This window comes from Dermacentor albipictus, chromosome 10, assembly GCF_038994185.2.
Source record: "Dermacentor albipictus isolate Rhodes 1998 colony chromosome 10, USDA_Dalb.pri_finalv2, whole genome shotgun sequence".
NCBI lineage: Eukaryota > Metazoa > Arthropoda > Arachnida > Ixodida > Ixodidae > Dermacentor > Dermacentor albipictus.
The window spans coordinates 68,720,865-68,745,914 of NC_091830.1; the positions used below are offsets into that span (position 1 = coordinate 68,720,865).

Sequence of the window (25,050 nt, forward strand, 5' to 3'; positions counted from 1 at the left end):
TTATTCTTTATTGTCGTTAGACAGTTTTTACAAAGTACTGCCTTATCGCAAAGCAATCATCTTTTTTTTTCGCAGCCTTAGACTGAATTGCATCATATAGAAAATGAAGTATTGTATTGTATAATGTAAATTTTCTGCAACGGTCAACGGCGAACTCTCGCTGTCATCAAAAAGATAGAGTGTGCAAGCGCGACTGAACAAGGATGTAGCAAGAAACAGATACACAGAGACAGCGCTAAAACGTTCAACTATAGATTTTATTTTATCTGTTTCTTCCTGCGTCCTCGCTTAGCCGCGCTTACACACTTTGATTCAATCATTTATTCAAACCAACTAGCCCGCCAACGTGTTCTAACGCCAAAAAGTACCGTAGTAGTGAGCCCATAACGGCTTCAGCTGTGAAAAAGAAGCCGGAGGTCTCCTGTCAATGCATCCTCGGCCAGGAAGAGGAAAGTGCTATGCTGAATCATTGTAGGAGAATGAGGGCAGAAAGTTTATGTGGGAACCATCGACGATGATTGTAAATATGAGCGCATAGCCCGAACGAACGGATGAATGAACGAACGAACAAGCAACAGTCCCTCCCCCCCCCCCACGCCCCCCATTCCTAGCCGCCCATCCCCAAAACTCGGCTTGCCGAGAGCACCCTGCTCTCGGAGGAGGGATCGAACGTTTTAGCTTTTACGGTTTCTGTAAAAAAAAAAAGGAAAAAAGGACGTGGCAAATTTGAATTCTGCTCCCTTGAGTCACCAGAACTTAACTTTCCCTCTCGAATTCAACACACCCGCCGTGGTAGCTCAGTGGCTATGGTGTTGGGCTGCTGAGCACGAGGTCGCGGGATCGAATCCCGGCCACGGCGGCCGCATTTCGATGGGGGCGAAATGCGAAAACACCCGTGTGCTTAGATTTAGGTGCACGTTAAAGAACCCCAGGTGGTCGAAATTTCCGGAGTCCTCCACTACGGCGTGCCTCATAATCAGAAAGTGGTTTTGGCACGTAAAACCCCAAATATTATTATTATTATCGAATTCAACACGTGTGCGTTTTATTCAATTCGGTACAGTGGTGGTTGTGTCACAAAGGTATTTCTATGTTTGGCACGTACTTGAATACGAAAATGGGAGTCGGCTCTGAGCTTCTTCTTAAAATGCAAATTACGTTCCGATTACGCAAGCTTACAACCTCTGGTAGGATCTCGCGTTGAAAAAAAAGAACATAAATAACCGCGAAAGCCAGAGTCGCCACGCCAGGCGATCCTGGCTGAAGCCAAACTTGGGAAACTCATCGCTGGTCGTTGTTATTGTTGACCTGACAGTTCATGGCCCAGGTCCAGAAAAGGGCCCACTCATGTCGAAGCGACCGTCCAGAGAAGCGTTAAAGGAAGGGGTAAAAAAAAAATAGAAGTCGCGTTGTGCCAAGTTTGGAAGATGATGGTCGATAAGGAATAATTTCCGCATCATTCGTTAAACAGCGGTGCGTATGCGCATTGTGGGTTTTGAAGGCTGTACGGAGCTCGCTGAATACTTTTCCTTTAGGTTTCCTTGCGCCAACGAAAACAGCGATTCATTTGGTCTCTGTGGCATTGCGAGGTTCGTGCGAGTGTCGATTTTTCTTTTCAGGATGTCGAAAAATGCGTCTCAACTCCAGGGTAAGTGTTTCTTAGTATAATGCGCCTGCATGCTGTGCCGTTGCAGAACAGGCTGGGATTTTTTCGGCAGCAGCGCCCAGCTGAAACACGCAGATTACGCTGCACGAAACACGTGATAATAGGGAACTATAGGAAGAAAAAAAAAAGGTATAATGATTAGTGTTGCCGATTAGAGAGAGCAAATGATAAATGAAAGGTAGGGAGGTTAACTAGGACTGAGCCCGGTTGGCTACGCTACACTGGGGAAAGAGAAAGGGGGACGGAAAGATTAGAAGAAGAGAAATTCCACTGGGGATATCATTCGGCCACTCAGTCCGGATCACAGACGCTTGCTCAATCCGGTAGCTTTCAAATATCGCAGCAGCGCTTTTGTGGCCTTTTGCAGCTGCGATATGCGAGGCCATGGTCCCAAGATCTTGTTCAAGGTGAACGGCATTCTATCTAGCTGATCGAGAGCTGTGCAGAGACCATGCCTTTCATATTCAAAAGATGGGCAGTAGCACAGTAGATGTTCTATGGTTTCCTCGACACCGCAGGCATTGCACTCGGCGTTATCAACCATTCAAATAAAAAATGTATATGCATTGGTGAACGTGACGCCCAAGCGTAAGCCGCACAGCACTGTTTCCTTATTACACGGAAGTCCTGGTAACAGCCGCAGTTGCATAGAGGGATCGAGGGAATGCAATCGATGTTTAGTGAATTCAGGTGTGTGCCACTTCTCCAATGTCATACGATGCGCTAGCTTGCCTAAGTGTCGGGCTGCGTCAGTCCGCGATAAAGGTATAGAAACAAGGGTTGCTCCTTCGTGCGCTTTCCTAGCAGCTTCGTCAGCGAGGTCGTTGCCGGAGATACCGCAATGGCCAGGCAGCCACTGAAACACGACGTCGTGTCCTTTCGCGATCATACGATGGTGCATTTCTCGTATCCCCGACACGAGTTGTTCACAGGACCCGCGACGAAGAGATGACAGAAGACATCGTAAGGCCGCCTTCGAATCGCAGAATATTGCCCACCGATTAGCCGGTTGGTTATTAATATAATCAACGGCACCTCGGAGGGCAACAAGCTCCGAATCGGTCGATGTTGTCAAGTGAGAAATCTTGTATCGGATGCTTAGTGGTGGCGAAGGTATAACCACTGCGCCGGTGGAGCTGGTCTTAGTGTAAGAGCCATCCGCATATATTTGGACTCGGTCAACGTAGAAAGTGTGCAAACAATCCAGAGCTGCTTGCTTCAAGGCCAAAGTAGGCAGGTCGGTCTTCTTTCTTATCCCTGGAACCGTAAGAAGCACTTGAGCTTGTTTTAAACACCACAAAGCTGAGATTGAACGTGGTGAGGTTGTGAAGCCCGATGGTAAGGAGGCACGATGGATGCTGACCTTGTTGGAGAAGGACGCCTGCGGTCGTCGTCCTGGCAGGCAGGCAAGAGAGCTTGACTGCATCCGTGAAATATGACGAACATGGGCCTTAAGCGTTTCGGTGCTAATGTAAGTCGTGATCGGATAGTCTTGAGCAATTATAATGGTTCCTGCTGTTGAGGCGCTCCGCGGAAGGCCTACGCAAACACCTAGGGCCTGCGCCTGCACGATCTGAAGTTCTCGAAGATTTGACTTGCATGTTTTAGCAAGCACGGGGGAGCGATAGCGTAGGAACCCGATGAAAAGTGCTCGATATTTTTAGTGCTTAACACGAGGTCACCATTCTTGCGGAAACCACATGCGATTCCAGTTTCTCACATTTACCGGCATATGCCATGGCCATCGCATCCAGTAATCGGTGTTGCGGGCGTACGTACACAGGCTTAGGAAGAAAACTATATTTGAGTATATAGGCGTTCTAGCATTACGCCCCCATCGAATTCAGACCCACGACTTCGGGCTCAGAGGCAGCAGAACTTCATAGTCATTGAGCCACCACTGCGTTTTGAGTGATAGACAAGCTGGATATCGTGTACGAACCTGCAATGGGCAAATAAAGCCTTCATTAAAACGAGCTTTATTACAGCGAAACTACTAGCCTCTAGTTAGTCGGGAGTTTGCGTGCTCAATCCAAAAACGGCACCTGGTAAAAGGAGTTTGTGTTTGAATTTCCGAGTAGCAAAATTATGTTTTCTCGTATATTCGAATTACAGTCCGATGCTATCCTGTATGTAGATTGTGTATAAGTCGTACTTTGCGAATTTTGTGACAGAGTTTAATTAGAGAAATTCAATTAGTTCAATAACGGGCTTGCACCAGGCAGAGAGCCTACAAGAATGAAGATGGACCTCGAACGGCAGCTTTGTCTTGCAGTTTCCGCGGAACAGAATTATGTTCTCTCGTATAATCGTATTACATTCCCAAGCTATCATGTCTGCAGCTCGTGTGTAAGTCGTACTTTACGCATCTTACGGCGCAATTTAATTTCAAATATTAATTTAGTTAAATAACGCGCTTGGCGGACGGCCTAGCATTATGCGGATGTATGCTGCACTATCACTGTAAAATAATTTACAGCCTAAAAAGTGAAAAGGGTGTATATGTGTCTATAACTCACACCCTTAGGGTGTTATCTATATAACGGACACCCTAAGGGTGTGAGTTAGAGACACATTTACACCCTTTTTCACTTTTTAGGGTGTAAATCATTTTACAGTCTATCGCACGCGTGCGCGTGTGACGTACGTCGCTTGTGGTGGTGGTGGTGCTTGTGTGACGTCGTCTAACGTCAGTTGAGGTTGTGGTACCTGTCCAACGTCCGCAGTAGCTTCGCTGTACATTCACATTCACAAGGTGGCATGGAGGCGGATATATATATATATATATTGAAGATGTGCGTTAATGATAACAGTCGGCTGGACAGCCATGTAGTCCTCACGGTGTCCATACTATAATTAGCGACCGCCCGAGAATGCAGTAGCTGTCATTCCATGATGTTCGGGACGGCTAATTTCAGCGCACAGATGTATCTTTGTGCCCCCGGTTTTAGGACGAAACGCGAACGTCTTGGGACAAGTATTATGAGAGATTATGATGCCGGCACTCAGCCAACGGAAACATATTACAGCTAAATACAACGCGCTTTCACTTTCGAATTAGCCTATACCGTTCGCATTAGCAGGGCAATAGAACTCCAAGCAGTGAGTGGACTCCAGCTGGCGCAGTTCTCTTTTAGAGGCGAAGTGTAGGAAAGCGCTGGCCTCGCCCCTCACGGTTTCGCCGCTTCGCCGTGCTCCCTCAAGGGCGGCAAAATTAGGCGTCATTTCCTTTCATAGATCACTATCCTCGTCCTCTCTCGGGCACTGTACCCCGTGATCTCAAACCTTCTCTCGAATTGATGCGCGTTACATCCGAAGGCACTGGCATAATGCTGCCATTCGGCATAGCGCGTGCGCGATGCTATCTGTTGATAAGATCAGTGCGTGCGGCACCATGCTGCCCGTTTGCGCTCCTATCGGGGTGTCGGCGGTGATGCTCTTGTGCGCTGGCTATAAAAAATTGGCTGAAGGCTTAGCTTGGTTAAGCCTGGAAGATTGCGAAAGCAATACCCTTGGCTGCGCCTTGGCTCGGCTGATGGTGTGGACATGGTTGCCCTTTGTTAAACTTATGGCTATACATCATCCGACATAGCGCAAGGTAGCGCGCCGACCACTGCGAGGAGCCGAGCTGTAGCCCCATTTATCCTCCTAGCGTGACGTCACACCAGCGAGCGCCCTCTCTCGGTAGCGCCGCGGCAGCGGCGCGCAGGGCTTCGCCTCCACCATCGATGCCGCGAGCTGGGGCCCCGTCTATCGGTCTGGCATGACGTCACATGGTCACGTGACGCGCAGCTGTGCAAGGAGGCGCCACGACCACCGATGGGCCGAAAGTGCGAGCAGTATTGCTCTCGCAGTAAAAAGCCGGCAGCCCGTATCTGCCTCTTCTTCTTTAGTTGGGCATTGTACTGAGACGCCAGTCGATGCGTCGAATGAAGCAGTAAGGCCCTGCTGCAAATGTCGCCTGGCTTGCCTCTCTTCAAGTTCAACAATGGCGGCACTGCCACCAACCTTCTGGAGTCTAGGTGGAGCGTTGCGCGGAGGGACGCTCTAGATTACGGGGGCGTGTTTCAAGAGAGGGGATCGAGGCACTCAGAGGGAGGTCAACTGCGGTTCCGTGCGTAAAGCTAGCACTGAATTCTTAGGTTAGCACAAAGTATAGTATCAATAAACCGTTAAAAGCAAGACAAGGAAAGTCAGTTCTTTGGACAGGCAATGTATTAGGAACGTTAACGTTGACTTCGGTGGACGATGGGGCCCGAAAATCTGCGGCGCTCCCTGCAGTAATTTCCCTACACACCCCGATGGGGAGGGGGGGGGGGGGGGAGGGTGCACACCGCCCTGCTTTTTTGAAGGCGCCCACTTACTTGCAAAAATAATTTTTTAACAGGTGACAGAGAATTTTGTTTAACAGCGCTGAAAGGAGGACACGCACGTGAAGGGACACATCGTCTATAGCTGGCTTGTGTTGTAAAATGCATGTTTTTGCTGAGAACACATTTTATGTAGTGCTTGTTCTTTAGTTCTGTCTGTTTTTTATTGATATGGTATAAAGAGGTGTTGACGCACAATAAAGGCACCGGCTACCCCCTAGCTCTTGAAGGCGTCTAACCTAAAACATACAGGGTTCAAGATTACATGCCAAACAACATTCTCAAACCAGCACTAGAACTTGTCAAGCAACGTTTTCACAGAAACACTACGACGTAAAAAATACATGGTACATACAATAATATACAAGTTAAACAACTCCACAGCACTGTAGGAGAAAGTCTCAAAAATACAAATGATACTGTCACCTAATATTAGTCTCTGGTCAGCGCGTGATGCATACAACGGGTAAATACATTACCACATATAGTCAGAATAGAACAGTCAACATAACACGATGCACAAACAGATACATATATGCAGGGACATTGAAAGAAAAGGAAGATTAAAAGTGTTAATAACGGCCAGTAATGCCGCTGGCTTCGAGAAAAGTTTTGAATGCTTTAAAGCGCTCTTCTGCAAGAGCGTTGTTGGCCAAGGGCCCAAAAGTTTCTTTAAACTGAAAGGTCTGCGGTCTAATGTCATTAGAGTTGATTTAAGTCGGCGTCTTGGTGTGTCGTGATGTGGATAATATAGAAAGAGATGGTATATATATCCATCTTCAAATCCACAATCACATTCGGGGGTTTCCGCATGGCCAATTCTATGTTAGAAACGTTTAGTGTAGGCAGCCTAGCCTTAATCGATGAATAAAAATAAGGGTATCCATATTTCTGTCTAATGACAATGGAAATTGGAATTCAAAAAACAGATCGATATGATACAAATCAGAGCTCTTAGAATTCTGGTCTAATCAATTATTTCTACACATTTTGTAAGATGTTGCCCTTTTAATGCAGAGTAATTCATTCTTTGACATTGGGAGCGGAACACCATCCTCTTTGAGGTGTACTTGTCAGGCTGCTTAATCGGCTGCTGTGTTGCCAGGAATGTTGCAATGTCTTGGCATCCTGCGGTATGCTATTTCGTGTTTCGGTTGGCTTGATTTTCTGAGGTCTTTAAGTGTTTTATGTATTATACTATCACTGATTGCTTTTACTCTTGTGCTGCAGAGTGATGTTAGTGCCGCCTGCGAATCGCTGAAAATTACCCATTTTTGCCCATCTCTTGCTGAAGTTAAAAATTTTATCGCTCATAGGATTCCAAATAGCTCAGCCGTTGTGGACGAAGTCGCACGAGATAAGTTTAATGATTCTTGTTCATTGAGGTACGGTATGACGAATGCTGAAGTTGACGAGGTTGCTGCACTGAGGTCATCTGTATAGACGTGTCTGTATCCTGAATACCGCATATATATCTGGTAAAGTGCTAGTTGTTGAGCAGCTTCAACGAACATACCTTTTTCTCAGTATCCCGTCTACTGACAATTCGATTTTTGGAAGTGTAAGCAGCGATCGAAGATATTCGACGTCCGAGATCCAAAATTAATTTGTTGGTAGTATATGGAGATTTTTTTTAATATCTTTATGAACATAACTGCTATCTGGTTTCATTGTGTCTAGAGCCAATGGATGGCTTTTATGCTGTGTCTGAAGACTAAAATAATGTCGGCATGTTTCTGTAACTCTAATAACTGAAAACGGTGATTGGCAAGCCTCAGCTATTACAAGACAGCTAGAAGTCGTTCCTGAAACTCCTAGACATATGCGTAGTCCTCTAGCTAAAAGTTTTGAAGTCGCTCTTCTGACGTGTGGGAAAGTCCGTGTATTATAGGCGCGGAATACGCATTTTTTGTCGTATTAATGCATTGTAAACAGTCAGTATGTACGATACTGATCCGCCCCATGATGTGCCTGAAAGTCTGCGAAGTACAGTCACTATCGCATTGACCTCGTTTCAGAGCTTTTTTTTTTATGTGGGGTGCCCAGGATTGCTGCCTATCAAGTTATATACCAAGAAATCGATGCTGTGTGACAATTATTAAACGTTGTCCTTCCAGATTAAAAGAGAAGTTTTTTAACCGCCCCCGAGTGAAAGCCAATATAGCTGTCTTTGCGTGTGGTAAAACCACTCCACTCTCTCTCAAAAAATTGGTTAATGGTATTTATGCCGTCTTGCAATGCCATCTGAAGCAATTTAACATTTGACCCAGATGTCCAAATGCACACATAATCTGCATACAGTGGTAATTTTAACTGTGATGGCAGCCTTCTTGTTAAATCAGCCATGACGCAATTAAAAAGGAAGGGGCTGAGTACGCTTCCGTGTGGCACTCCCTGTTTGACGGCATGTTCAGCACTCTTTCCTTCACCCGTCTGAACAAATATTTTGCGACCTGATAGAAATTCAGAAATCCATCGCAAGGACCTGCCAGACAGACCAAGTTCCAACATGCTTAGCAAAACATGAACGTGACTAACAGTGTCAAATGCCCTCTTGATGTCTAGGAATACTGCTATAGTCATGTTCCCACGTGCACGCTCGGGCTCCACACAGGTTACTATGTCTAATATTGCATCCATTGTGCATCTCGGTTTTCTAAAACCTGCAACGTAGTTCGACAACACATCCGTTTCATTACTCCACCATTGAAGTCGCGCGTCAATCATTTTCTCCATTACTTTGCATAAACTACTTGTCAAACTAACTGGGCGGAAGGATTCAAGGCACAAGGGTGTGTCACCCGGTTTTAAATTTGGGATTATCAAGCGACTGTCCCAGAATTAGGTACAGTTTCTTCTATCAATAGATTGTTACAGATGTCTAAGAGGGCATTTGTACCTGTCGGCCCGAGGTTTCTTAGCATATTGTACGTAATGCAGTCCGGCCCAGCAGCAGACCTTTGGTGACATGATGCAATTGCACATCGAAGCTCGCTTAATGTAAAAGCAGGATATAATTGAGAATGCTGTGCTCAAAAGCAAGCATTAATTTTCTGCTGAGCTAACACTACTAAATTATCAAATTCTGCACATCGTTATGAAAAAATCAGGTCTGGAAAGAGGCTCGCGGGATTCATCTGCAACTATTATCTCACACGTTTCCTGGGATACAGGGAGAGCACGAAATGGGAAGCTCTGTGTTACAGGTCCCCTTAACGAACTAATTACTAGATGTATGCTTGAGACAGACGTGTGAGGAGACAGCGTGCTGCAGAAATCGCGTCAGCGCCGTTGGCCTAGATTTTCCATGTGTCTGCGCATTACATCGTGAATTTTCTGAGCGTTTTTGTATGCTCCTAAACTTCCCCTCCGTCGGTACGCTCTTTCGCATCGGCCTCTGATGGCTCTTAGGTGTTCACACTCTCCGTTAACAGCAGCATAATCTTTTGGCATTGAGACCTTCTTTGTGCATATATTCACATTATCCTGCAAAAATTCAGTAAATATTTCAACCATTGTATTTTGATTAATTTGATCCGTTAGGCGATTACGAACAACGTTCCAGTTGGTTAGTATGCTGTAACGCCTCATGTCGTTGTGCACGCTAGGGTGATTTACAAGCATGGGAAAATGCTCACTTGCGCCCGTTTCCACGTCCGTTCTCTATCCCACACCATTCACTAGACCTTGTGAACACATGGTAACATCTATGTACCTTGAATAATTATATCCGCTAAGAAATGTTGGTGATCCATCGTTTAAAACAATCACCTTGCATTTGTCTGGCGCACTCAATAGCATTACCACGTGCATCACAACGATCTCTGGCCCAGATAATATTGTGTGCATTGAAGTCTCCACATATAAATACATTAGAATGAGCTATTTTAAGATCTCCACTAGCGCTACCACTGAAATGTGGTCTGAAGGTTGTAGATATAGATTAATCACGGTTATGCACAGTGTACCAAAGGGTGCTGTAAACGCGATGAATTCCGGAAGGTCTGAATCACTGTACTAAATTTGATAAGATAGTGAGTCCTTTCTGACACATAGATGCACTCTGCTAACAGCACCTTGACGTCTTGTATACTGAGAGGCGAAAATCGTCGCTGATTCCCGCCTCTTGAATGCAAAGTGTTGGAAACCTGCATTATGCAAGCAGTTTACGAAAGTCAGCACACTTCCTTCGAAGACTTGGCATTCCACCGAAATATAGAAAAATTTTTGTAGCGGTTATTCATGTACTGCTTGCCGCAGTTTTGGCCCGGATTGTTGACCCAGTAATGCTTCCAGAGGCAACAAGGCTTCCACTTCTGATAGGTTGTTTGCTTCCGGCAGAGCAGATAGGATTGCCTTAAGAGCTGCGAAAAGCATTGGCAAAATCAGTTGCATCACCGGTGCGGCGGAATGGTCGCTAATAATTGGCGTTACTTCTGCAGTAAGCGCGTAAGGTCGCTGAGAATAATGTGTGCGAACATTGGAGCTTTATGGTGTATTATTTCCTGCATGTTGTCGTGTGGGTTTCCGTAGCGTTGGCGCATAAGACGGGGCGCATGACGGTGATCTTCTCGCTGACGTTGGTGACCTTGCACTGGATGAACAATCTCAAGCTTTGGGGAGGGTCCATTGCATAGCGGTTGTCTTCCATAGATAAGTTCATGTCGACGCTTTTGTGCAGCTGACTTGTCCTGAGGACAGCCTAAGCAGGAGGCAGCATGGTTCCCCGCACAGTTTGCACATTTAGGCTGAAGGAGTGACTTGCACTTTTTGGGGTCATCATCTTCTGAGCGGATTTTGCATCGATGTGTGCTGCGGCAGCTTATCCCCATGTGCCCAAATCATTGGCAATTACAGCAGTGAAGTGCTGGTCCTAGATATTACTCGACAGGATGACTGGTGAAACCTAAGTAAATTCTTCCTGTTATAGGGCAATCGTTACTGAAAATCAGAATTACTGTGTGAAGTGGACGCGACTTTACTGCTCCCTATTCCTGGCCGTAATACTTTATCTGTCTGCATGCTGATGTAACCACTGCATCTTTCAAGGAGTCTAGGAGTTGCTTGTCTGTATACTGCAGAGGCAGATGTCTTACTTTTCCAGCGTTTCACGAGTATGACTCTGGGATGAAGGGCTTGACTTCTAGGCCATATACACTTGAGGGCATCAAAAGGCATTTTGAGGATACTAAGGAAGCAACGCCGACACTGAAACTTCCATCTCTGGTCGTCCTGAAAGAGTGCACTTTTTCTTTGGCAGCGGAAACTATTTCGGGAGATACTCGGCTTCGATTCGCTCGCCAGAAAGTAGCACCTTCGCTTGTTGGGCGAAGGACAACTGGGATGCCTTGTCGTTTTTTTTCTCATGCGTGTATCCTTATCCATCTCTTCTCCATCACTTAGCTCATAATCCGATGTTGTATCGTCGTACTTGCTGTCCCCTAGACGAGGTTTCTTGCTCTCGGGGTCACCGTCAACCATGCACCATTCTTGAAGTCGCCTAAGTTGGTTCCGAGTTGTGGAGAACCAAACGTGCCAGTTTTATGAAGCTTTGTGACGCCTACAAGGCCCCAGGCTTTTTATTGCGGCCTGTAGTATCATTCATATGGTTTGCTACACTTGGACGAGCATAAGGCTCGTGACGATGTTCTCGGCTTCCGACCAGCGTAGTGGCAGGGTAATAGCCAGGCCCTCAAAAAATAAACGTCGTACCTGCAAGGCGCCCGGCCCGCTGATTCTTCACTCGACATCTCCTTAGTCAAGCGTCGTCAATGTTGACTGTATATGTCCAAAAAAGCTGAAAAATCACAGCACTGCACAAAGAAAGCTGCCAAACAGATAGAATTGTTATTCTTATCTCTGTTCATAAATATGACTTTAATCCTGGTGTCAAGTGAAGCAATAGTTTGTAATCTTTGTCATAAGCGTTGCAGTCATAAACGTTGCTAGTCCTGCGCGACGCATGAGGGACACAAATGAAACATTAAAAATTACTACCCCTTCTTCTCTGCTCTCAATCCTCCTTCCCCCCAGCCAAGAAATTTAGACACTCCCTAATTTCAATTCCTGGCCAACCCATGAACGACAAAAAAAATTTTTTAATGGCTACGACTTCTTTTCTTCCATGCCCCCCCCAAACCAAGACTCAGTTTCGGTGAGTGTATTTTGCCTGTGTTGATTTCCGTGGGTGTGTCTTGCTTGCTAGTAACCATCCTTCTTTTTGTGCCAGAGATTAGCAGCATCTTCAAGCATCTTTTGGCATCTCAGTGCTCAATTGTACAAATTCTGCCACTACTCAAGCGTACAGGTATACCAGTATGTCATTTCAGCCCTTCAAGGTATAACCATAACCAATTACAACTATCGGATCTTCGTGTTTTCTCGATTATCGTTATACGTGGACACTGCGTCTATTTCATTTGCATAATTGTCCTGTGGCGCGGACTGCTATTGGCGCAGAAACGACCAGTGAACAGAAAGCACTGCAAAGGATGAGGAAATATCTTCGGCGCACTGCTACGCCGTTTGGCGAGGGCCACCGCGTAACTTGTTTCGAAAACACTCCACTATTACTGCCTACGACCTCGCTTCAACTATCAACCTTCGCCATCAGTGCGTTGCCAACGGCAGATCCAGTTATGCTTCATGTTTTTGTTTTTTGCACTGGCCAATGTGCTACTACTGACACGACTGCGTTCACGGGCGGACGCTTCCACACGATTCTGGGTTCACGACTGGCACTCGAGGACAACCGCAATCAACAAACGACAGTGCGCATGCGCCTGGCTTTCTCTGGGGTCAAGAATGCGGGATCTCGTTCCCCGTGCCTTACCGTTTATCAGTTGACAAACAAACAGATAAACAAACGCTGCTATGCTCAACTGCACAGGTCAAGACTGGCAAGTAAGGTCAGGAGTCCACAACGATAAAACGCTTAGCTGCTAATGGCGGTCGTATGGGGGGGGGGGGAGAGGAGGAAGTGGTGAGGAAGGTCGGTCATGCATGCGTCTCGCTCTGTGCGCATTATGCAGGTGCAGATTGATGCATTCGGTATGCCAGGCGCGTTTACCTTCGAGCTGCTGTCCGGCGGCCAAGTTGTAGGCGAAGGCCACCAGGGAGAGGGCCAAGAGCTGGGTCAGCGAAGTGGACGCCATGACGACACTCCCGCAAATAGACGGGCTGAAAAACGAGTATGGGGGCACGCATGGCATCGTTAACTCCTTGCCCAACCGGGCGCTCGAATAATAGGAAGAAAAACACTCGCCAGTAGCAGACGACGTTTACAGGTTTCCTCACCTCGAACAGCTAGCAAAACAGACGGCACCTGAAGTTGCCGCCAGCAGACGACGCGTTCACACACACACACACACACACACACACACACACACACACACACACACACACACACACACACACACACACACACACACACACACACACACACACACACATATATATATATATATATATATATATATATATATATATATATATATATATATATATATATATATATATATATATATATTAGGGGTGTGCGAATATTGAAATTTTCGAATACGAATCGAATACGAATAAGGCGGAAAACTGTCTTCGAATATCGAATCGAATATCGAATATATGCGTACTATTAAATAATGGCAAAACGAGGTAACAATAGCTTTATTACCCTTTTAAAAATAATATTGCATTTTACGAGGCCGCTTCAGGTTAAAGAGGCACTCATTCTAGGTAATGCACTCAGGTAATGTAAGGTAATGCTCTGTCAGGTAAACGCTTGTTGCAGATTATCGCGAAGGAAAATTGACTGCTCAACATGTTCAGAAAGTAAAGGCTCTCTATGCACTGTGACAACATTGGTCCAGGTAACATTTTCTAGGTGCATATTTTATTGCGCATACTTACAAAGCCCGAAAGTACATCATATATTGTTATGAAAGAGCCCTGGAATAAAGCTTGGTAAAAAAAAATCGAAACTGATCATGTCTCACGGGCCTGATGCAGATAGACTGGAACAGAGCGTACACATTTATAGTAAGGTTCATTACAGCACTTAAGATCACAGTGCTGTAACGCTGTGTCGTCGTTTTGTACCTTCTATTGTCCTTGTTTTGCGTTGCGCTGTAACGAACCTTGCTATAAAGCCCAACCAACTGGCCCAACTTGCCATCTTGATGCAGATCATACAGATAATGAGCGGATCATGTGAAGCTCTCAGTGAATAAACATGTTCTTAGGACAATGTGGAGCAAGCGTATAATTCGTTAATTGCTAAATTATTCACAGTCTGTCCGAATATATTTGCTGTTTCGACCATTATTCGGCCGTCCTCGAATATTCGGGAATTTACGAATATGCATTTCTCGAATCGAATAGGCTTCGAATAAGGAAAATATTCGAGTCGTATTCGAAATTTCAAATATTCGCACACCCCTAATACATACATATATATATATATATAGTATTTCATCGAATGTGCCTGCTGCGTCCGTTTCGTTGCGTCTGCGCTGTGCTTTCCTTCGACATTTTTTAGGTTTCCGACCACGATGCGGCAAAGCAGATGGCAGCGGCCGAAGTGCCGCAGCAGACATTTTCAGGTTTCCACCTCACCGACGTGGCAATGAAGCAGACGGCGCCTGAACTTGCCGGCAGCAGACGGCGGCATTGCGATGCAAAGACGCCGCGCGCCGTGGTACAGCGGCAAGAAAAAATGCATGCGAATCATGTCAGGCGTGGCGCGCATAGCGTAGTTCTGTCTACTGACACAGTTACACGTCTAGCGGCGCCTACACGGATCTCGGCATTTATTCTCCCACGCTTGGACGGCTGCTGGCGTGTGTACCTGCATTATGCAATATGTGCCCCGCCACGTGAATTATAGAGTGTTTGTTCCGTAGGCGTTCATTGTTTTTGAAGGAGGCATGTGTACTTCTTTTTGTGGTAAAGGTACTTTCTTCTTGCAGACGAAGATCTTCCGCAAACTTTTCAGACACAATTGATTACGGCTCTGTATATAAACGTTTGTAGTGGGGCTCCTCGCGATTGTTCCCTATTAAATAAAGAAAAAAATTAAGCTCATGACTGACATACGATTTAGCAAACATACGGGTTTTTATAAAGGATTCCATATATTGATGTGAGATTGAGACATAGAGGTGGATATGAGATCGATAGGAGACCTTCGAACGGTTGCTTCCCCTCGCACCTCTACAGCATACGGCTTGCGGCCGCGAATGTATTGCACTTGGACTTTGTACAGAACCTCACGTCGACGGCGGCCAAGATGGCGGATATTCGCCTCGCGTGTCCACGTGATTGCTGTATCGTTATAAAACAAGTATGCTAAACCTCCTTAAATGTTTAAGTTGCACATAGTCCTTGCACAGCAGTGCTTAGACGCTTGTAGGCACCCCGTGTAGAAGGGGGGATCCCTTCTACACGGGGTGCCTACAAGGCGATTTATTACACCGATACGGAAATAGCGAAAATGAGCACATGGTAAGTCGAATGAACAAATCGTCTGGTCGGCCGGGTTTCATCGACACAAAGCACTGTAAAGTGAAGCTGAGTAGCCAAATTGTCGCAGTGGTTGTGAAAGACATGCCCGCCGCGCCGGCTCAGCGAATGGTTACGTGTGTAGCTAAGCGCGCGGTTGCGGGTTCAAGTCCCGACCGCGTCAGCCGCATATAGATGGAACCGACATGCAAAAAAAAAAGAACGCTCGTGTATTGTGTATTGGGCGCACCTTAAAGAACCTCGGGGGGTCAAAATCAGTCCGGAGTCCCCCACTAGGGTATCCCTCATAATCTTATCATAATCATATCACACAATCAGCATCAACATTCGACATTGTTGATGTTGCGGCCCTTTCCAACATGGCACACACATACGAGGAGTATTCGCCAGACAAATGAGAAATGTAATTAGTATTTAAATACATTTCCGAGAAAGCAATAAAAGAAACCTATTTTATGAGAAAATATAACCAACTTAAAAAAAGGACAGTACTTAAAAGAACACATGAGAAAATCTCAGCAGAGAGATATAGAACCCCTCCTCGTATAGTAAAGCATACCAGCCAACTCTACCGAATTTTTCGTAAACTTTACGAATTTGGCCCGGTTTTGCAACTTTGCAAATGTTGCGAGTCAAGGTTAACGAGAAACAAATTTACTTTGCGAAAGTGTTCGCACGTCAATATCCGTAATCTCCTTTTGAAGCCTTACGATGGTGAAAGGATGCGAGGGGGACACTTGCTTGGCACAGGTTTACACAAACAAGTTTAAAAACAATTAAATTATAGGAGTTTACGCGCCAAAAGCACGACCTGATTGTGAATGCACGCCATAGTGGGGGGACTCAAGATTAATTCTGACCACCTGTCTTTTTTTTTAACGCGCAACTAAATCCAAGTACACCGGTGTTTTCGCATTCCGCCCCCATCGAAATGCGGCCGCCGTGGCCGGGACTCAATCCCGCTACCTGGGGATTAGCAGCGCAACACCAAAGCCACTAAGCAACCACGGCGGGCATACAAAGAAGTTCTTGAAGCAGGTGGAATTGAAAGCAGCCAAGTCGCTGAAAGAAGTCAACGCGATCTAGAAACAGTTTGTGGCTTCTATCATTATTTCTTGTTTTAAGCTTGCTGCTTATCGTAGTGTAGCGTCTGGAGTTAAATCCTTGTTAGTGAAGCGTGTATGCATCCCTGAAAATACGTGTATTCAGTGAAGCTAAAAAAAGATGTGTGCAATTTCTCCCTTTCTGTCCGTCCTCTCTCCCCTTTAATAGGATTTTACGAATTCTAAAGAAGTTCTCAGGTTGGCACATGCGAGTAAATATTTTTCTTCTTCTTTCGAAACCCACTTATCGCCCACTGACACCCTCCCAACCTTTTCGCATATGCATGCCGCGCACCAAACCATGCAAGTACGTGTCGTGGTATAACTGATGCCATCTAGGTCTATACTCGATTTCTTAGTCGAATATCTATATGTGGAGTTGGGCAGGCTGGTTCGGCGAGTGCAGGAAGCGACATAATTATAGAACGCAAGAACACATATCGGCAGGTCATCTAAACCGTAAAACAGATAAAGCGGCGTACTATCGGAGTAACAGAATGAATGCCACAACACTTGATGGTATAGAAGGAGGTTAGGATGGCGTGACGAGAATACGAAATTTGCATGGATAATAGGATTGTGGCGACCGACGCGAGGCAGGTGTAATTGGTTGATTGCTGCGAGGGGCCATTGTCCAAACGCGACGTAAAGTGCGAGGCGGGGATAATTGCGACGTCGACGACATAACACAGATGATGTTGATCATGACGATGACGACGACAAAGAAGTGTCCTACGAATTGCTGCGTTAAATGAGCGGAAGCCGCTATTCGCGCACAACTTTCATTGGTGGGAACGCTACAGGGGTGGCGCTGCTTTAGAAATTGTAATTGTGTTACTCCGTGAAGTGGTCCGACCGACTTTGACGGCGCTTTGGTTTCTTGGAACAGATACTCGATATGGTAGGGGAGGGGGGGGGGGGTGCAGGTGGCGGATAGATCAGCGTATAGCTGTCACGTGTGACGGTCTCGCATTTGTCCAAACACGGAAGAGAAGAGCAGGAAAACACGTCGAATTCGAGATTCGCTGGTCTCCATTCTGTCTTATTTTGATTTAGTATATATATATATATATATATATTACATGTTTCTGTTTTCTCTTACCCGGCTGCAATCAAAGCGGATGAGATTGAGGGACTTCTTTCGGGAGCGCTTTTAGGTCTTGGGCTCGTTGTCGCATTGTCACGTAAGTTGTTCGCGTGCTACAGAAAGTAACGTTCCCGAAGCTCCACGGACAAAAAAAAAAAGAATGCTTGCTTTACTGTAAATTAAACCGCGCTTATATTTCTTCCCGACGCAACTTGGCAATCGAATGTTGGGCAATCACAGCAGCCACAATAAAAAAAAGAAAAAGAAAATCAATGTTCTTCTGGGAATAAGGGCGTGTAATGCGTTGCCCGAGCGCGTACATGTGCGCTGTAATTTCAGGCCTCGGCTTTGAAATAAAGAAAAAAGGTATTTTTTTCTTTCTCTTTTGCAGAGCCAGTGATTTTCCATCTTATTGCTCGCAATTTGGCATAATTTATAACCATACCAACATAATAAATAAATGATTGCATAATAAATAAATAAATAATAAATAAATAAAGAATTGCATCACAAATTTATAATTCTCAAGTGGGATAGCCGATACGAAGGGTAAAGTAGATGGGCACTAAAGATATCGTCTGCCGGCTTACACGTGGGTATTTCAGCTTCAATCAGCGGCATAGCGAAATGCGGATTTCGCTCGAATGTTTTTGGGAGATAGGATCTGGAACCGTGTCGACCGTACAGCACGCGTAAAAAAAAAGAACGAAAGAGAGACAAATCACTCGCTCCTCGCCGATCCCATGTACATCGTAAACGTTCAAGCATGTCTCGCGGGGTCTTCCGGAGGCCTCACAAAACGGATGGAGGGAAGTTATCTTGCAGGAAGCGTCTTGCGTGCGCAGGCTTCCGGTCTGCTATACGCAACCGACAGCCGTCAGCCCTCGCTGAACACTTCACGTCCGCGCACAAAGCGACACCGCGGTGGCCGGCACAGCGCAGAAATCCTCCTTCGCAGGCAGTGTTGTTATCACAGCGTCGAAGGCTTCCTGCGAAACATCCCCCCCCCCCCCCCCTGCCCCAGGCACCGCACCATGCGTGCCTGCTCTCAAGCGCGGGACCCTATGTGATGAGTAGGTAAAAAAAAAGTTTTAAAAAATGTCACCAGGAGCTTAACGGCAATGCGCTTCCAGCATTCCGTAGTTCTATCACCCCATTTCTTTATAGTCGCTGTTGCGGAGATCGTTATCGTAATTAATTTACACCGCAGGACGAAGGCCTCTGCCAGCAATCTCCAATTACTACTGTCTGGCGCAAGATGATCGCATATTATGCCTGCGAATTTTCCGATTTCGTCACGCTATTTCATTCTCTGCCGTCCTCGGTTGCGCTTCCTCTTCTCCTGGCACCCATTCTGTAACTTAACCGGAACACAGGTTAAGCGCCCTGCGAATTGCGTCCATGACATGCCCGGCTACATTTCTGCATTTTGTTGGATAGACCCACTTGCCATTTAACCTACACCTCCACTTTCCTCACTCTTAACGTCACCTATGCCATCTTTTAATGCATCGCTCCATGCATGGAGGCTGATAACCACGCAGAAGGGTTATCATGTGGATGCTTCTCTTGGCTCATAGGAAGGAAGAGAAGAAGATGGAGGAGAAGAAGAAAAGAAAGAAAAAAATGTGCTCGGCTATCAGTATGCATACATTATCAACATTAAAGCGCTTCGACCAGCAACAGAACTCACGATACCATTTCAACTGATAAAATTTTCTGTAGTCGGTGACACAGTAACAACGCAGTGGCAAGTACACCACAGTCCAACGCGAAGACAACTTGTCTAGATGCGCCAGCCAATTATGCTTGCAGGTTTCGATGACGTCAATGATTGGACGAACTTCTTGCGGCATGCACTGTGTCACTTCATCTCTTCTTGTTATGTCAAAGCATAGCGAGAAGATGCAGCGCGGCTATGTGGTAGGAGCTCGTATACCGTCAGCGAGTGTACAAGAGTCCAGCGGTTAGTATCTTTTAAAAAGCGCGATTCAGCGGCAAGAACCTGGCGCGTTTGCCTACGCAACGAGAAAGAAATGTACGCTGGGCACTGCCAATCATCTCTGACCACGCCCATATGCGACGTGCGCTTTAGCGCTGGGCGGGCGACGTTTCGTCTCGAACGGTGAATCACTTCCAGAGGGACATTAAGTCACCCGCGTGTCGTCAGCAGCAGACCTTGCGCATTACATGAGTCACGTATTACGTGAACCACGGTCGTCGACACTTTCTCAGAATCTTTAAAGAAGAAAAAAAAGAAACGACTGGGATTTATTCCTTCCCATCCATCGATGCAATTTATCAAACATTTCCTTACAACTGTTCCCTGGAACGAAAAGCAGTAAAGTAGTTCATTTCCTTTCAAAAATCGATCGATAGTCCGCGCTATGGCATAAAAGAGGCGTTCCGTACCTTATGAACAGTATTGTTGACTCTTAAAGAGAAAATTGATTGCTGGTTATGAAGCCAATATAACTGATAAACTTTGTCCGTAGAAAAAGAAAGAAAGAAAAAGGTCGAGATGACATATCAGGCTGAAATCCTGGCACCAAATGAAAAAGATAGTCTGCTTGCCTTCATGCCATTATTTAGCCGTAATTGTTCCGTTTGTAAGGTTGTCACGTGACATGCTTCGTTTGTAAGGTTGTCATATACCGTACACATGCAGCATTCTTTTCGTCAATATTGTCAGGCAGGGATGTGAATTGAGGGCCATATACACATGAGCGCGGAGTAGTCAGGTGAGCGGTTACACGTAGGTCTCCAGAGGAACACTGCCCAGTCTGCCAGGCATAGCAGCTTCATGGATGGGGCGCGGTGGCGTGCACTTATTTTCGAGAACAGAAGTGCGCTAAATCTGGTGAATAAGTGCTATCGAAGTCTTCCAACCATGGCACCTCGCTTAGAGTGGTTCGGGGACGAATCTTAGCGCAACACAATCGTGTATTCAGTCGGGCTGTAAAAGCAGCAGCCACCGCTCTTTCTTGTCTTTTCGAATAAGTGCGCAGACGACGTCCTACCACGCCGGCAGCCGTCGCGTCTTTTGCAATGCTTATGCAAATTTCTGCCCGATAGCGCATACTTCATACAAGAAGCGCGTTGCCTTTGTAATACTCAGCAATCATTTCTGAAATTCGCTAGTTTATTGCTCTCTCACATACATGTATCAGTCAACTTGCATATCGAAGAGGGAGGAACTTAGTTTGCAATGCCACACGTTAAAGGCGTTTCTCAGATGTCGTTGTCGCGGACGCTCTCGACTGCATCAGTGCCACGGGCTTCAGAGACCCAATTACCGAATTTTTTTGTTTTTGTTTTTAAAGTCTGTATTTAAAGACTGGTGTCAGGTGTCCCGATTGACTGTTATATGTCGTTATTAAGAGTTCTAGCGTAAAAACACTTCTGAGAATGCGGTTCCAAGATTGCCACGTTAACATGGACAGATACGCATCAGTCGCTCTGGCAGATCGTCTGCAGTGCGATTTTTAAAACACAACTTTAGATAACTATACTTACGCCTAAAACTATGCTCCCGGATTTTTTAGGGGGCACGCGTGCATGCAACATTTGTCGCGGATTGCGCTCTCGACTAGTCGGGGAGAAACCGAAAACAGCGGAGTGTAAAACATTCGCGGCTCAGCCACCTTACCTGGAACGAGACGAGCGTGAGACGTCGAGCCAGCTGAATGACGAAGACGACGTCGACCGGCGTATGAGCGAGGATCCAAGGTTATCCGGCGACGGAAAACACCGCCACCCGTCGGTTTCCTTTTCTCACACACCCTCTCTCTATATATCTCTTTCCTTTTAATTTTTGCTCGCACGCGCCGTGGACCGCGTCTCTTTCACGTCTCTCCCGGGGCAATTCCTCGCTGCCCTGATCCGGCAGTCCGGTACGCACGCACACAAGCGCGTGTACAAACACGCGAGAAGCTGGCAATCGTTTCGGGCGAACGTTGCACGACTCGTCCAGCCGCTGGCCGCCTCGCATCCTCTCTCCCGTTCTTTCTCCCTTCCACTTCTTATCTCTGAGCGACACTCCTCAACATTGTTCTTCGCTTTGTTCTTTGTTCTGCGCACGACTTCGGGGCCCTCGTTCCACAACTCCCTCGCAAACCTGTACGTGCAGGCGTGCATATGCCTTCTGCGCGCCAGCCCCGCCAGCAGACGACGCAGCAGACGACGCGCGAAAGACGTTTGGGAGGCAGGCGGTCGCTGGCGGGCGTTCAAAGAATGGTGCGCCCCGACCGCTTCGGCCATAACGGCGTGACCGGAGAGTCAATTGGGGTCGCGACACGCGTGGGTCCGATGCACAATCGCGTGTGTGTGTGGGGGGGGGGGGGTGGGGGTGCTCGCACTGCAAGAACGTTCCCGGTAAGGCGGCCTTTAAAGCAAGACTGGACGCTGCATAATCAACGAGGATGTAAATGCGAGTTCTTCCGGCACAGCTGTCAGCTGGGCGCGAGCACGCGTTTTATGGATGGCACGCGCCACAGCGATCCCCTCTGGTTACTCGTCGATGGGCGGCCGTGGCGGAGTGGGATTGCAGCGAGCGCGAGGTGACGCCTTGGGAAATTGCGCGACGCTTAATTGGCGTCTGGGTATCCTTCGCCACCGGTTTCTTCGCAGGGACGCAGGCGCTCGCTTGGCGCGCCGCCGTTACAAGGAAGTCCAATTACGACGAGCCGAAGTTGTGTACGCGCAGGTCCTTCATCTTTCACCGGTGTCGAATGTTGTTGTTGTTGTTGTTGTTGTTGTTGTTGCTCATCACTACGGTCATTGTTGCCGGTCATGAGTTTCACGCCACTTTGAGGACGTGAGGCCGCAGAGGAATGTTTTTCGAGCATCGAAATTAGGGACGTCGAAATATAGAAGCCTCGAAATACTTAGATGACGTCACGCTTCACGTAGGTACAGGAAGAACGCGTATATATAAGGTGAGGGTACTTTCAACGTTTATTTGGCTGACCAAAATTTGCGGTGCGGACATTAAAAAAAAGTAATAATACTGTGTCGACACTCTTAGACTGCGAACGACTGAAAGGATACGTACCAATGCATTTTCCGTGTAGTGGAAAGTAATTGATGTCCGAGGCTTCTTTGTACCGCTTTGAAAGGATAAAGTCGCCGTTCGCTCTCCATTATTTGAGGGCATTGGAGGGACTACCCAGTATGAAAAAGTGGAATTTACAGAAAAGTCAAGCTCTCGCCAAATTCCGAAACAGAGTAACTTTAATCGCGCAGACAATAAATATTAAAAGCCTCTGTTCTTCTGTTTTTAAAATAGGGCTGCAACTGTTACTGAGCAAAAAAAAAAAAGAAAAATGCACGGAAATCTCGACGCTTAACCTACGGGCACGACGGGAAGCCCACAGTTAATCTCTGATTGCAGTCATGAGGAAATTTGCACACTAAATCATCGAGATCGCATCGAGGCGAAGCTATTGTTCAGCTCGTAACCTACCCACATACTTTCGTATGCCTTTGTTTACAGTGCTGTCCCATCTATGACTTGTGATCAAGTTTTCTGTTTCACACGCTTGGTCAAACGGCTCAACGATCGCATAGCTGTCTCAAGACAGGACCGAAATCGCTCTACACTAAAAATACCCCTATGACAATTGAGCGCATGCGCTTAGTACTGGAACAACTAACGGCGCCAGATAGCAAGATAGATAAAGAAGGACGATTTCTTGTCTTCAAGACGATTTCTTGTCGCTCGTGCTCTCTGGCACCGCTTTATTTATTTATTTATTGATTTATTTATTTATTTATTTATTTACAGTAGCCTCAGAGTAAGCATACACTATAGAGTGGCGAGGCTACATAATGTAGGTTAAAAATGAGATTATACAGAAAAGGCACAATATAAGCAAGAATCAAAAATTATGCTACCTCACTATAAAGGACATTAGAAATGAGATTATGCAGAAAAGGCACAGTATAAGAAACAGAGAAAAATTATGCTAGCTCACTATAAAGGAGGTCAAAAATGAGATTATACAGGAAAGGCAGAGTATAAGTAACAATGAAGCATCATGCTAGCTCATGATAAACAAAGCCAAAAATGAGATTATACAGAAAAGACACAGCATAAGTAACAATCAAAAATTATGTTACCTCGCCATTTGGGGCGAGGGCTTACAGAGTCGCCATCTGTCGGAAGCGCCTCCATTGCGTAGTATGAGGGATCACGCGGCGCGATCCTCATAGGTTTCGCTTACGGTGCTCAATAAAAACATCACGCGGCAGCCCTCCTGGAAATTTATGTAGGCACTCTCAAAACGAGGGAAGTTTTTGACTCTGGAAATAATATTCTTGGGCGAAATGAAAGAACAGAATCGTTCGCAGACGCTATCTCTTTACCGAATACGTAGAGTGAACGCCACTGCGCGTGGTCGCCGCGATGACGTCTCCCGATGAAGGCTTCTTGCCTGAAAGGCAGGCAAACGCTGAGAATAAACAATGTGAAATAAGTTCTTACAGTGGGCTGTCTCTATAACCGAATGAAGCATAACAGAATGAAGCCTCAATGCAGCGATCGCACGGGTTTGCAGCGACCGACTGCACGTCTGCATGCATGTCCGCGCACAATGTTTCGCTTTCGCTGCGTGCGCGTTTTCACACCGTGCCGTGAGCTTTATAGGCTGCAGCATATGAGCATTTGACAGCACACTAGCAACCATTGTTGTGTGGACGCTATCAAAACCGTTCAAAAATAATTTCGTTATGGAGGATTCGACGCTTGCAGCGACTGTGATGTGCCGTCGCGACGATTCAATCTTTTCTCACTGCTAAATTCTTGGACGTCTCAATATGATTTCTCAGGTTGCGTCGCACCGTATGTTCATCGGTCTTCTCAGCGTGCGATTCCCCGCTGCTTCTTTTTCGTGCTCTAGAGCGTTAATTCATAACGAAAACGTGACCATAGCCGTGCCTTTCTTCAACGTGCTTCTTACCGCTCCCTTTCCAATCCATGGGAACTTTTCAGTATCTAGCATCAACAAGTACATAGACCGAACCGTCATGACACTAGCCGGGCAGCGGGCGCGGGCGCACGTCCCAGTGCGCGTTTTCGGCTACTGACCGAACATCGCAGTCCCGGAGCCATAGCAGAAATCTTCCTCGCGTCTGTGCTTGCTTCGTACCCAAGCTGTAACCGATGGCTGTCTGCCGGTTCTAAGTTTCGCGAGCCAAGAAAAGAATAGAATAGAATAGAAAATATACAGAAAAGGCACAGTACAAGTAAAAATGAAGAATTATGCTAGCTCACTATAAAGGAGCTTAAAAATGAGATCATACAGAAAA

At 46.3% G+C, this 25,050-nt stretch overlaps 1 protein-coding gene across 1 annotated transcript in view; it reads right to left on the reverse strand.

Moving 5' to 3' along the window:
* The window catches only part of LOC135899588 (kielin/chordin-like protein), a 38,766-nt gene extending 17,032 nt beyond the window's left edge, over positions 1–21,734 (reverse strand). The window contains exons 1-2 of the mRNA XM_065428899.2: positions 21,392–21,734; positions 13,106–13,215 (exon numbers count right to left, since the gene is read on the reverse strand). Of these exons, the coding sequence (XP_065284971.1) occupies positions 13,106–13,190 (85 nt within the window). The 5' untranslated portion in view covers positions 13,191–13,215; positions 21,392–21,734. The remainder of the gene's footprint in view (positions 1–13,105; positions 13,216–21,391) is intronic.
* Positions 21,735–25,050: the final 3,316 nt, after the last annotated feature.